Source organism: Coregonus clupeaformis, chromosome 21, assembly GCF_020615455.1.
Source record: "Coregonus clupeaformis isolate EN_2021a chromosome 21, ASM2061545v1, whole genome shotgun sequence".
NCBI classification, from domain to species: Eukaryota; Metazoa; Chordata; class Actinopteri; order Salmoniformes; family Salmonidae; genus Coregonus; species Coregonus clupeaformis.
In genome coordinates, this window is record NC_059212.1 from 23,342,270 (window position 1) to 23,357,061 (window position 14,792).

Below are 14,792 nucleotides of genomic sequence, written 5' to 3' on the forward strand. Positions count from 1 at the left end.
GGGGCGTGTTTTAAATATTTGCCATCTTGGAAATCTATGAGTTGTTGAATTGGACTAATTTAAACTTTGTTGGGGGGCAGGCGATTGATATATACTGTGTATTTGTTGAGTGTGAAGGTGTTGAGTTGACCAGGGCTGACTTCAAGTTCTTGATAAGATTTTGCGACATCTGCAATGAAGCTCTGCCACAATGCATGGTATGTCGTATGTGACGCATAAATGACGTCCGAAAAGTTAAAATGTTGGATCTGTAAGGTGTCATTCAGTCAATTTACACCTGTTCGTTTGGGACTATTGCGCAATATGGTATTCATATGTACACACTGTATATACAGTAAATAGACCTAAAAATGTGGTGAACTGACTCCATGGTCGGCCAACTCCTGGCCGATTGAGGTAGGATTTGTTTCATCCCTGGCGTACATCAGCAGTTATTCATAGAGGGAGTAGAACTCTCTCCTGTTCTGTTTCAAGGGAAGCAAGAGAGACATAAAGTAATTCATAACAAAGTCAGTATTAAGGCTCTATTCAATCCGTATCACTGAAGCTTTACAGATTGAGCGAGATAAATTTAAAGGTCATTTGGATTGAGCCGACATTTTCGGCATTTCCCATGAATGCCGTCTCCGCCAACGTGGGTACATTGCCTTTAATTGTCAATCGCGCTATAAAGCGTCTCTTCAGCGCTATGGATTGAATAGAGCCTTAAGTGTACAGCATGTTGTTACTCTTCAAGGTTATTGAGACCACTACAGGTCAGAGGTTATATCTACCTTGCTGCCAGCAATGGCCTATCCACCCAGTTACATTGCTCCAGTCACGGAGGAAGTTAATGAACTTCTTGTTGCTCAGGAGGGTCTATGGGACAGAGAAGGAAATGAAAGGGCATGTTGGAACTCATGATACCTACAGTAGCGGTATACCAGTAACGACTAGAAACATGCATTTGTAGATACTATTGAAGGACTCACATTGAAGGCCTCTCTCATGGCAGACAGCTTCAGGGGAAAGTTATGTATTACCCTCTTGACCAAAGGCCCACAGTACAGGGGCTGTACCGCCATGGCAACAACTATCCACCTGACGAATATCTCCTGGAACACAGGGAGGACATACCTTATGATGGATGGATTAGTTTCGACCAATATAGATATTATTTCTAGACTAGAAGGTGCCATACTTCTCTGGTGTGAAGTCTTACCTTAGGATGACAGCAGAGGGAGGCTCCTTCCCGTCTAGTCGGCCAAGGTCTGTATTCACCCACAGACGGGCCACTGCAAGTTTAGGAAACCCTGCTCTAGGCTAGTTAATCTGATGAGTGAGTAATAATCTAGGCTTTATACAACAACACGTCCACCACTGAGCTTACACTCTGAAAAAAAGGAGCTATCTAGAACCTAAAAGGGTTCTTCGGCTGTCCCCATAGAAGAAACCTTTTGAAAACCCCTTTTGGTTCCAGGTAGAACCCTTTTGAGTTCCATGTAGAACCCTTTATACAGATGATTCTACATGGAACCCAAAATAGTTCTACCTGGAACCAAAAAGGGTTTTACCTGGAACCAGAAAGGGTTCTCCTATGGGGACAGCCGAAGAACCCTTTTGGAACCCTTTTTTCTAAGATTGTATAAATCAATCATTATTCTGATTTGGGTTTGAACAGACAAAATAGTTTTTTTGTCATAATCTCTATTTCATAACTGGCTGGACCTGTGTTCTCTGCTCTAAGCCCTGTTTTATCCAATGAAATGCCAGTAGGTGAGTGACATTTAAGCAGTGTTATTTTGAGAGTGTGTGTCAGGGAAAAGGGCAGGCCAGGTGGATTGATTGTCCAGGGCAGGAGGTGGTATAAAGGTGCTGGAGTGAGTGGGTTTCATTAAGGCCTGTTTAATCACTGAGAAAAACAAAGACATTGTATCCCTGCGCCATTCACAAGCACTATCTCCTACACCATTCTATACCTGTATAGCATTCATTGAGACACTATATCATTCTGTACCTATACCATTCACAAGGATACTTGTATACCATTCTATACCATTGTACGGACTGTACCATTCTGCACCCATCTACCATTCATACAGACACTCTCCGGTACAATTCTACACCTGTGTAATATACCATTCATAAATACTTTTATTCCATTCTGTACCTATATATTGTTTAATGACACATATGTATCCTGTAACATTCTATACCTGTACCATTGATAGTGACACTGAATCCCTCAAAGTCTGTTTCCTAACAACAACCTGAGGTATTCAGTACAGATACCCATGACAGCTGGTTAATAGGTACAACAGTCAACATGACTACTTCTCTGCTTGTAATTTCTAATTATAATAACTCGATGGCTGGGCAGGACAGGACAGGAATAAGCTGATATTATTGAATGTGCCTCCGAAATGTAAAAGACATCCATCTTCCAATACGCAGCTGTTTTAAGATGAGATCAATAAAACTATAAAACACTGCCTAACATATAAATGGCCTAATTTGCAGGCCTTCTGTAAGGGAGAAAAACAATTGATATTGACATACAGGGAACTCTGAGTAATGGTTGTGTTGTGGGCTCTGTTTTATTTATGGCCGATGGAGGCAGGAATATATGATGAGTGGTACTTCCCACAGTTTGAGATAAACTTTGCAACAACCTTTCAGTTCAGTATTTTTAAGTGGCGCTAAAAGGCAGTTACATGAATAGTGTAATAGTATATGTTGTTACTTCGTCCTACAATGTAACTTCTATCTTACATCCTGGTTTTGCCCACCGCTTAATGTTTTTCTATATGACCTTAACATTATTGTATTTACCATCAACCTGCATCATCAACATGTTGAAGAGCTACAAGAGGGAGGGACAAATCTGTCAGGAGTAGAAAGGTACAACTTTTCAACTGGGAATAGACTAACAAACAAACAACTTTACAAATCTCGGATTGAGATGGTAGACTTTGCTGCCATCTTGTGGATGGTATACTGTATAAAAGTCAAAGATGACAAAATATTACAATCAATGAAAACAATTAATTAATGACCTTTTACATGTCAATGCAGAAATGTAACCCATCATTTAATGTTCATCAGACGTTTACTTTGACTTTAAAAGATGAGATCCTGTGAATGAAAGAGAGAAAGAAACGCAATGATGGATGACAGAGTCATGAGGAGCAGTAAGATAAATCAAGGACACAGCATAGAGACAGTTCTTGGAAGAGCATGTGGCTGCTGGCTATTGTCTCGGATACCTTGAACACATTTACTGCTAAGACCTTTACAATGCCCAATTGTACAATGCCAAGTTAAGACACAAATTCATACAGAACAGCTGAGAAAATCATTAACTGTTTGAGGTCTGAGACTGGGGTTTCACAAGGAACTCTCATCATCTTCTCTTTGCATCTCTTTCCTGATGAATCCACGTCTACTTTCACAGTTCTCTGGATATGGATGTACTATATTCCTACAGAGGGAAAACAAATGGTAAACAGGGCGAAATATAAAATGGATGGTCTGTTTGAGGCCTTTTGAGGCTTGTAATTATAATTACTTGTCAAACCAGTTGTCATGGAGATGATAGGCATTTCTGATTGGCCATTGTTATCTTAGCTTAATTAATTAATACTGTTCAAGTACAAGTTTAGCATGGGTAATAATTATTCCTTATTGGCAAATTATGAAGAAGAAAGCGGGTTAATAATGATCAATACATTTAATAATGATGTTGCAATAATTAAGGTGTCAAGTCAACATGTCCCAACACAGTCTGTCTGAATTCTCCAACTTCCATATTCAGTACAAGTTGATTTACATGCAGTTAATCAATTAACAAAAGAAAAGTGGGAAAGTTGTTTTTGAGATTTTAGTTTTAAGCCTATCCCAAACCTTACCTTAACCATTTGAAGTTAATGCCTAACCTTACGTTTTCTGAGTTAATTCCTAAACTTAACCTTAAACACTTTGAAATTTGACGTTTGGATCAACTTTGAAATTCAAAGATTGAGAAACATGTATGAATGTCTAATTCTTACGTGAGACTGAGAGCTTGTTAATATTAACACCACTGCTTTAAAATAGATTAAAACATAACATAGCCCTACAGTACATGCATTGGATCAGTTGTTGTCCAAACTGGATGAAACAACCTTGATGTTCCTCCTTGCTTCTTGCAGAAGCACCAGTATCAACTTCCCAAAGAACAATCTTCTGGTTAGCCCCAATTCCAAGCTCCACTTTTTAATTGTCTTTATATATTTCGTTTTGGATCTCATATGATCTACTAGAAGAAGAGCTATTCACATCTCTTCCTCACCACCCTCCTCTTGCACCTCCTTTACCTGGGACTGTTCATTTGAGGTGAGTTCAGTGAAGTTCTTTTGGAGCCAAAGCCAGGGCCGGCACTAGCGTTTTTGCGGGCCCTAACCGAGATTTGGTTGGGGGTCCCCCCCACCTCACGGGCAAAACATTTTAGTGGCCCCTCTCTTGACAGTGGAGAGAATTATTTACGTTTTGAAGTAAATTTCATGCAATTCTTGTGAGGTAGGCTAGGCAGGGAAAGTACACTTGGCCATGTATTCTCACGTGGGGTGATGAAACATAAGTTTCAGCACCACACAAATAATGGACAGTTCCCTGATCCACTGCTTGCGTGGCTGGTAGCCTGTGTGCCTCACCATTCACAGAATGGAATATATTCTCATGATTTAAAACGTTTCCGACCCGCAGTATATAATTTTTCTGAACCGCAAACTGACCCGCGGGTTGAAAGAATGTTTTCATTCCACCCACCAGCGGATATCCAACCCAATGCAGGACTCTAGAGCCTTGTTTATACCTGGTGCTAACATTCGTCCTGATCTTGCCCACATTCTTAATGTGCCCACATTTTCAGAAATGCGTCTACACATGGTATTAAAATGTCTCTAAGGCTGCATTTAAGCCATGTTCACATTGGAAGTGACTCAAATCCAATTTTTTGGTATATCCGATTAGAATCTGTTCTTTTTCCTGCCATCTGAACAGCCAAAAAGCACATGGAATCACAAGTCACATTTCAAACCACCTTCATAGGTGGTTTGAAGTCAGATACAAATCTGATTCCTGGCCATAGGACATAGGATATTGAATTTGAATGTAATATTTAGATTTAACTTGTATTCCATGATTTGAAACGGAATTGAATGAATACTGCATTCAGTTTTAAAATTAAATGTACATTTAATTTAATATTAAAATTCAATATTTATATATTCAGTTTCAATATGGTAGATATTACATTCATTGTCTGTGTATCAAGTGTACAAACTATTATTTCAAGTTCATCGAAACCTGCAACCTGCAGGTAGCCTGGCGGGTAGGAGCGTTGGGCCAGTAACCGAAAGGTTGCTGGATTGAATCCCCGAGCTGTCAAGGTAAAAATCTGCCCCTGAGCAAGGCAGTTAACCCACTGTTCCCCGGGCGCTGTGGATGTCGATTAAGGCAGCCCGCCGCACCTCTCTGATTCAGAGGGGTTGGGTTAAATGCAGAAGACACATTTCAGTTGAGTGCACTCAGTTGTACAACTGACTAGATATCCCCTTTCCCTTTCTATTCATATATTCAACTTCTCAGAATAATTCAAATTCAGTTCTCTAAGCCTCAAAAGATAAGATAATGCAACTTTCAAAATGAGTCCTTTTTTGGCTAGCCACAGTAGCTTTCTAGCACATTAACTAATTTGTTTGTAAACAATTACCAAGCTAGTTAGCTACCACATGTTCTTTTGAAACTGTAGCTAGCAAGCAACAAGATATGCCAAAATAACAGTTTAAAAACCATTGAAGGCAAATAAATCCGATTTGACCATTCAAAAACAAGTCTATGGAGCAATATCAGTGCTAACAGAAATTGTATTTGAATTCCAGAATTTTGAATTTGTATTAGGATATAGAATTTGAATTTAATATTTTAGAAGTTGTAATGCACAAATGTAATCATTGAATTCATAAATTGAATTCATAAAATTATATTTCAATTTGATTGAATATTTAAATTCTGTATTTTTATATTCAGCTTCAGTATGGTAGATATTGCATTATTGTCTGTTTATCAAGTTTACAAACTATAATTTCAAGTTGATCAAAGTTTCATATGTTAAACTTCTCAGCTGCATTCAGATTCAGTTTTCAAATTCAGTTATCTAGATTCAGATTCAAAACCAGAGACAAAATTCTGTTACTTTGCCAGCCAGGAGAGGTAGAGGAGAACAGATCCTCTAGATCCTCAGAATCAAACGCTCTCTGTGGTAAACCAAAGCTTCTGGCGGTTTCTGAAGCCAAAGTAGCATGTTGAAATTATTTTTCTTCATATGAATTTGTCTCTAGCGTTTGAACCGTTTTGGCTATAACCTATTATAACCCTATTCCTGAAAGCTAAGACTCTCTGTTCCCCTCTATGAAGATCAAAGGCCGGGCAGGACATGTTAGAAGGGACTGTCACAAAAACCGCAATTTGGCCCCCATAAGAATATAGTTGAATAGCCCTGTCATAGCCTTTCTAAGGATAGCCTTTAGATCAGCTTTAACATTGCAGATAGTTTGTGGCTTCTATCAATGTAATTGGCTGCATAATTTCCAATCCCCCATTATAATTTTTTTGTATATATATGTATATATGTATGTATGTATGTATGTATATATACAGTGGGGAGAACAAGTATTTGATACACTCCCGATTTTGCAGGTTTTCCTACTTACAAAGCATGTAGAGGTCTGTAATTTTTATCATAGGTACACTTCAACTGTGAGAGACGGAATCTAAAACAAAAATCCAGAAAATCACATTGTATGACTTTTAAGTAATTCATTTGCATTTTATTGCATGACATAAGTATTTGATACATAAGAAAAGCAGAATTTAATATTTGGTACAGAAACCTTTGTTTGCAATTACAGAGATCATACGTTTCCTGTAGGTCTTGACCAGGTTTGCACACACTGCAGCAGGGATTTTGGCCCACTCCTCCATACAGACCTTCTCCAGATCCTTCAGGTTTCGGGGCTGTCGCTGGGCAATACAGACTTTCAGCTCCCTCCAAAGATTTTCTATTGGGTTCAGGTCTGGAGACTGGCTAGGCCACTCCAGGACCTTGAGATACTTCTTACGGAGCCACTCCTTAGTTGCCCTGGCTGTGTGTTTCGGGTCGTTGTCATGCTGGAAGACCCAGCCACGACCCATCTTCAATGCTCTTACTGAGGGAAGGAGGTTGTTGGCCAAGATCTCGCGATACATGGCCCCATCCATCCTCCCCTCAATATGGTGCAGTCGTCCTGTCCCCTTTGCAGAAAGCATCCCCAAAGACTGAAGTTTCCACCTCCATGCTTCACGGTTGGGATGGTGTTCTTGGGGTTGTACTCATACTTCTTCTTCCTCCAAACACGGCGAGTGGAGTTTAGACCAAAAAGCTCTATTTTTGTCTCATCAGACCACATGACCTTCTCCCATTCCTCCTCTGGATCATCCAGATGGTCATTGGCAAACTTCAGACGGGCCTGGACATGCGCTGGCTTGAGCAGGGGGACCTTGCGTGCGCTGCAGGATTTTAATCCATGACGGCGTAGTGTGTTACTAATGGTTTTCTTTGAGACTGTGGTCCCAGCTCTCTTCAGGTCATTGACCAGGTCCTGCTGTGTAGTTCTGGGCTGATCCCTCACCTTCCTCATGATCATTGATGCCCCACGAGGTGAGATCTTGCATGGAGCCCCAGACCGAGGGTGATTGACCGTCATCTTGAACTTCTTCCATTTTCTAATAATTGCGCCAACAGTTGTTGCCTTCTCACCAAGCTGCTTGCCTATTGTCCTGTAGCCCATCCCAGCCTTGGGCAGGTCTACCATTTTATCCCTGATGTCCTTACACAGCTCTCTGATCTTGGCCATTATGGAGAGGTTGGAGTCTGTTTGATTGAGTGTGTGGACAGGTGTCTTTTATACAGGTAACGAGTTCAAACAGGTGCAGTTAATACAGGTAATGAGTGGAGAACAGGAGGGCTTCTTAAAGAAAAACTAACAGGTCTGTGAGAGCTTGAATTCTTACTGGTTGGTAGGTGATCAAATACTTATGTCATGCAATAAAATGCAAATTAATTACTTTAAAATCATACAATGTGATTTTCTGGCTTTGTAAGTAGGAAAACCTGCAAAATCGGCAGTGTATCAAATACTTGTTCTCCCCTCTGTATATCTATATATATATATATATATATATATATATATATACACACACACACACAGCGCATTCGAAAAGTATTCAGACCCCTTGACTTTTTCCACATTTTGTTACATTACAGCCTTATTCTAAAATGGATTAAATTAATGTTTCCTCTATCAATCTACACACAATAGCCCATAATGACAAAGTGAAAACAGGTATTTAGAAATTTTGCTAATTTATCATTTTTTTTAAATACAGAAATACCTTATTTACATATGTATTCAGACCCTTTGCTATGAGACTCGAAATTGAGCTCAGGTGCATCGTGTTTCCATTGATCATCCTTGAGATGTTTCTACAACTTGATTGAAGTCCACCTGTGGTAAATTCAATTGATTGCACATGATTTGGAAAGGCACACAACTGTCTATATAAGGTCCCACAGTTGACAGTGCATGTCAGAGCAAAAACCAAGCTATGAGGTCGAAGGAATTGTCCGTAGACCTCAGAGACAGGATTGTGTCGAGGCACTGATCTGGGGAATGGTACCAAAACATTTCTGCAGCATTGAAGGTCCCCAAGAACACAGTGGCCTTCATCATTCTTAAATGGAAAAATGTTGGAACCACCAAGACTAATGGTCACTCTGACAGAGCTCCAGAGTTCCTCTGTGGAGATGGGTGAACCTTCCAGAAGGACAACCATCTCTGCAGCACTCCACCAATCAGGCCTTTATGGTAGAGTGGACAGACGGAAGCCATTCCTCAGTAAAAGGCACATGACAGCCCGCTTGGAGTTTGCCAAAAGGCACCTAAAGACTCTCAGACCATGAGAAACAAGATTCTCTGGTCTGATGAAACCAAGATTGAACTCTTTGGCCTGAATGCCAAACGTCACGTCTGGAGGAAACCTGGCACCATCCCTACGGTGAAGTATGGTGGTGGCAGCATCATTCTGTGGGGATGTTTTTCAGAGGCAGGGATTGGGAGACTAGTCAGGATTGAGGGAAAGATGAACGGAGCAAAGTACAGAGAGATCCTTGATGAAAACCTGCTCCAGAGCGCTCAGGACCTCAGACTGGGGCGAAGATTCACCTTCCAACAGGACAACGACCCTAAGCACACAGCCAAGACAACGCAGGAGTGGCTTCAGGACAAGTCACTGAATGTCCTTGAGTGGCCCAGCCAGAGCCCGGACTTGAACCCGATCGAACATCTCTGGAGAGACCTAAAATAGCTGTGTAGCAACGCTCCCCATCCAACCGGACTAGGCTTGAGAGGATCTGCAGAGAAGAATGGTAGAATCTCCCCAAATATAGGTGTGACGTCATACACAATAAGACTTGAGGCTGTAATCACTGCCAAAGGTGCTTCAACAAAGTACTGAGTAAAGGGTCTGAATACCTATGTAAATGTGATATTTTAAAATGTCTAAAAACCTGTTTTTGCTTTGTCATTATGGGGTATTGTGTGTAAATTTAATCAATTTTAGAATAAGGCTGTAACGTAACAAAATGTGGAAAAACCTAAGGGGTCTGAATACTTTCCGAAGGCAATGTACATGGTGATAGTGTGTGTGTGGACTCAAAGTCAATCAAAACAGTTCATTTCAAGCAATGAAGCCAATCTAGCTGTCATTTAAAGGTTTAGTTATTAGCAGAGTCTGTTCAATAAATACATGTTTACTCCCTCAAATCAATGAAGGAGAACATGGAGACTGTATTCAACCCTGTGAATCTAAAGTGGTAGTGGATAGCCTGGTCCCAGATCTGTATGTGATTTAGCCAACTCCTCTGACTATCAATGAATGGCATGACAATATACAGATCTGAGACCAGACTATTAGTGTGGGCAGTGTGGGCTTAAGAGGAGGTCCAGTGCCACCAGGCCACTCTCATACGGTCCCACACAGCACTGAGGGAGTCGAAGCATGGTGAAGTTCTGCTTATTGATCTCACCGCCATTGTAGTAGTCAATCACAAGCGCACCTCTTTTACACAGCGGTCTACGATCCAGTCGTGCATGTCAAACGGTAAGCCATACCTGCAAAGAGTAGAAGACAAAATGAGGTTATATAATCTATTGTATTATAAATTGAAACAACCACACAAAGAGTGCTAGCTATTTATATTTTTGACTACTACTACTTTACTTTTACTCCACTACATTTGTAATTTAAAAAAGTACTTGTTACATTTCGAATGCTTAGCAGGACAGGAAAATTGTCCAATTCACACATCAAGAGAACACCCCTGGTCATCCCTACTGCCTCTGATCTGGCGGAATCACTAAACACAAATGCTTCGTTTGTAAATTATGTCTGAGTGTTGGAGTGTGCCCCTGGCTATCCGTGAATGAAAAAACAAGAAAATCGTGCCGTCTGGTTTTCTTATGTAAGGAATGTGAAATTATTTATACTTTTACTTTTGATACTTAAATATATTTTAGCAATTACATTTACTTTTGATACTTAACTATATTTAAAACCAAATACTTTTAGACTTTTGCTCAAGTAGTATTTTACTGGGTGACTTTGACTTGAGTCATTTTCTATTAAGGTATCTTTACTTTTACTCAAGTATGACAATTGGGTATTTTTTCCATCACTGGGTACTTTTTCCATCACTGAACATAACAGGGAGGGTCTAGTTCCCTAGAAAGAAATCAATATAATACATTTCACATATCTGGCATGGCACACATTAAATGACAAGTACAGGTCATTCAGGAGCTATTTGAAGCTTCAGTTAAAAGTACATGGATCGTGTTCATTAGGGCATGCAAGGAAAACAAAACAAATGAGTGTTTAGTGTTTATAAGTCCTCCCTGTTTCAATCCATTTTCAGTGCCAAATAAACACGAGCCTAGCTATACCCATTTACATGGTGCACTAAAACCCTATTCCTCCTCTAGCAGTGTTATGATTGGTCCACTCACCCTTTCCTCAGCATGGCATTCCAGAACATCTCTTCCGAGGTGTAGACCCGGTTCTGACCCGTACCGCCCAGGGGATCTGGGATCAAACGGCTGACCTAGGGCGTGCTGCTGGTTGGATGGAGGCATCTGGATAAAGAGAAATAACAGAACTAGCCTACTGAGTTTTCAGTCACATCAGGTGTCATTCAAAGCAATGCTTAATTTCTGTCTTGATCAATGAGAGAAGATTAGAAATAGACCAAATGGCTGCCTATGCATTGTTGGATTACTTCATGAAGCAAAACTGTATTTAATTGAATAACAGAGCATTTTCTAAATTCCAACGTTCCACCTGCAACTTGCGAAGGGAGAGACACTGGTGCCTTCCAAGTCGAGAATTAAGGAAGTATCGCCATGTAAAGGTTTGTTGAAAATGTCTGTGCTTTTCATTACCACCACTGGAACGGTGTATGGAAGCAATGCATATCACGTAACAATTCTGCATTTACAGTGCCTTGCAAAAGTATTCATCCCACTTGGCGTTTTTCCTATTTTGTTGCATTACAACCTGTAATTTAAATGGATTTTTATTTGGATTTCATGTAATGGACATACACAAAACAGTCCAAATTGGTGAAGTGAAATGAAAAAAATAACTTGTTTCAAAGATTTCTAAGAAATAAATAACGGAAAATGGTGGGTGCATATGTATTCACCCCCTTTGCTATGAAGCCCCTAAATAAGATCTGGTGCAACCAATTACCTTCAGAAGTCACATAATTAGTTAAATAAAGTCCACCTGTGTGCAATCTAAGTGTCACATGATCTGTTACATGATCTCAGTATATATACACACCTGTTCTGAAAGGCCCCAGAGTCAGCAACACCACTAAGCAAATGGCACCACCAAGCAAGCGGCACCATGAAGACGAAGGAGCTCTCCAAACAGGTCAGGGACAAAGTTGTGGAGAAGTACAGATCAGGGTTGGGTTATAAAAAAATATCTGAAACTTTGAACATCCCACGGAGCACCATTAAATCCATTATTTAAAAATTGAAAGAATATGGCACCACAACAAACCTGCCAAAAGAGGGCCGCCCACCAAAACTCACGGACCAGGCAAGGAGGGCATTCATCAGAGAGGCAACAAATAGACCAAAGATAACCCTGAAGGAGCTGCAAAGCTCCACAGAGGAGATTGGAGCATCTGTCCATAGGACCACTTTAAGCCGTACACTCCACAGAGCTGGGCTTTATGGAAGAGTGGCCAGAAAAAAGCCATTGCTTAAAGACAAAAATAAGCAAACACGTTTGATGTTCGCCAAAAGGCATGTGGGAGACTCCCCAAACATATGGAAGAAGGTACTCTGGTCAGATGAGACAAAAAATGTAGCTTTTTGCCCATCAAGGAAAACGCTATGTCTGACGCAAACCCAACACCTCTCATCACCCCGAGAACACCATCCCCACAGTGAAGCATGGTGGTGTGGGGATGTTTTTCATCGGCAGGGACTGGGAAACTGGTCAGAATTGAAGGAATGATGGATGGCGCTAAATACAGGGACATTCTTGAGGGAAACCTGTTTCAGTCTTCCAGAGATTTGAGACTGGGACGGAGGTTACCTTCCAGCAGGACAATGACCCTAAGCATACTGATAAAGCAACACTCAAGTGGTTTAAGGGGAAACATTTAAATGTCTTGGAATGGCCTAGTCAAAGCCCAGACCTCAATCCAATTGAGAATCTGTGGTATGACTTAAAGATTGCTGTACACCAGCGGAACCCATCCAACTTGAAGGAGCTGGAGCAGTTTGGCCTTGAAGAATGGGCAAGAATCCCAGTGGCTAGATGTGCCAAGCTTATAGAGACATACCCCAAGAGACTTGCAGCTGTAATTGCTGCAAAAGGTGGCTTTACAAAGTATTGACTTTGGGGGGGTGAATAGTTATGCACGCTCAAGTTTTCTGTTTTTTTGTCTTATTTCTTGTTTGTTTCAGAATAAAAAATCTTTTGCATCTTCAAAGTGTTGTGTAAATCAAATTATACAAACCCCAAAAAATCCATTTTAATTCCAGGTTGGAAGGCAACAAAATAGGAAAAATGCCAAGGGGGGTGAATACTTTCGCAAGCCACTGTAATGCTGTAGTAGCTCCTATCTTGTAACTGACTGGTTTAAAATACATTTGAGCCATTAGCCAACCACTTCCTTGGTAAAAAAAAAAAAGAAAGAAAGAGAGGAAGTACACCAAATGCCAACATTCAGTACCTCACAGTTTATTAAAACAAATGTCTATAACACTTTAGTGTTCTTATTACTGCGTTATTATACTTGTAGGAGTAACAAGTATTGTAATTACACAGTAATAAGAATAATACACAGTCCAGCTAAAAAACATGTATCTGCTTTGCGTACCATGTTTACCATATCGATGTCAGACACACATTTTTCTCTGTCTTCTGCCTTCATGGGGCACTCCACAAACTCACAGGCCCGGTCCTGATGTGCTGATCCTGCTGCTGGAGCTGCTGGGGGGGTTGTGGTCTCGACCTGGGCCGGGCGGATGCCTTGTGCATAAGGAATTCTGGTGGTGGTGCTGTTGCACCTGAGAGGACAGGCCAAAATACATTAGTACAAACAAATTAAAGTACTGATGTCATACAGTTCGTCGATGCTGGAACCTATTTTGTATGATCAAAAGCATTCACCCCTGATATTTTGTATGATCAAAAGCATTCACCCCTGAAAGTGGAAACTGTTTAATCAGATTTTGGGTTGTACAGAAATGACTAGTTCCTGCAAAGGTTGGTCGAAAATGTTCTGATTAGCAGCGTTGTATCAATGGCTATCCGCAAACTGTAACACTTAACGTCGGACTAGTTGTATGATTTATTGGCTACAAACAACAGTCTCAACCTGTTTCAGCTCAGTGTTTCCCCTATATATTTGTATTTTTTCATTTTGCTGAAACAAGCTTTTAAGATCATAGTGACAAGTTACAACAAATTACATATCTTCCTCAGATTCTTATCAGATCATCTGAGAAACCTCCAAGGCAACTAGCTAGCTATCTTCTAATCCTGGAAGACAACCCTATTCATAGATGTATGTAATCATTGTTAGCTAAAATACAATAACGTTACACTAGCTAAATAATTTTGGGGGTTAATATAGAATTGGCTGGTGATGAAATTGAGATAAGGAGATCAAATTAAACTGTCCTTGATTGAAAGGAAGAGAACATCATTTAATGTTCATGCATTTTGGAGAATAATGTCCTTTTAAATGTCAGCAGAAGTGACCTCACAGTAGTTCAACAAAAATAAATCCCTGGGGCATGCCACCAGACCTCAACAGGAAGACACCGATAGCCAAGCTTGATTTGCCCTCATGTTGATAATAGCAAGCAGGCTAGGTAGTGCTAGGTATCAACAGCCAATCCAGTAGGCGCTGGAAACTATAGTGAGCTTCAATTAGTCAATAGCAACGCGATGTTGCGAAGTATGTGACAAAAGTTAAACATTTCCCCAACTTTGGTCCCGTCCTGTTCACGTTCCCTCGCCAATGGCTGCTAGCATTGCCCAACGGTCCCCCGCCCACTTCGCTTCCTTCATGAAAATGAGTGGGCTTCCTTTGTTTCATCGCCCCCAACGTGCTATATGGATCTCTTGTGACAGAGTTAGGACTCCCA

General features: G+C 40.6%; 1 protein-coding gene and 1 long non-coding RNA gene across 2 annotated transcripts; both read right to left on the minus strand.

Annotated features, from left to right (window-relative positions):
• Positions 1–381: 381 nt before the first annotated feature.
• On the minus strand, positions 382–1,269 carry LOC121534757. The gene is made up of 4 exons (XR_005994681.1): positions 1,202–1,269; positions 972–1,094; positions 774–858; positions 382–464 (listed from the first exon to the last, which is right to left on the minus strand). It is a non-coding gene; the product is annotated as an uncharacterized LOC121534757 (long non-coding RNA).
• A 656-nt stretch (positions 1,270–1,925) lies between these two features.
• On the minus strand, positions 1,926–14,679 carry LOC121534803 (RWD domain-containing protein 3-like). The gene is made up of 5 exons (XM_041841365.2): positions 14,654–14,679; positions 13,526–13,706; positions 11,219–11,249; positions 4,140–4,288; positions 1,926–3,452 (listed from the first exon to the last, which is right to left on the minus strand). Exons 1-5 carry the CDS (start codon positions 14,677–14,679, stop codon positions 3,300–3,302), a joined length of 540 nt encoding a protein of 179 aa, XP_041697299.2. The 3' UTR covers positions 1,926–3,299.
• Positions 14,680–14,792: the final 113 nt, after the last annotated feature.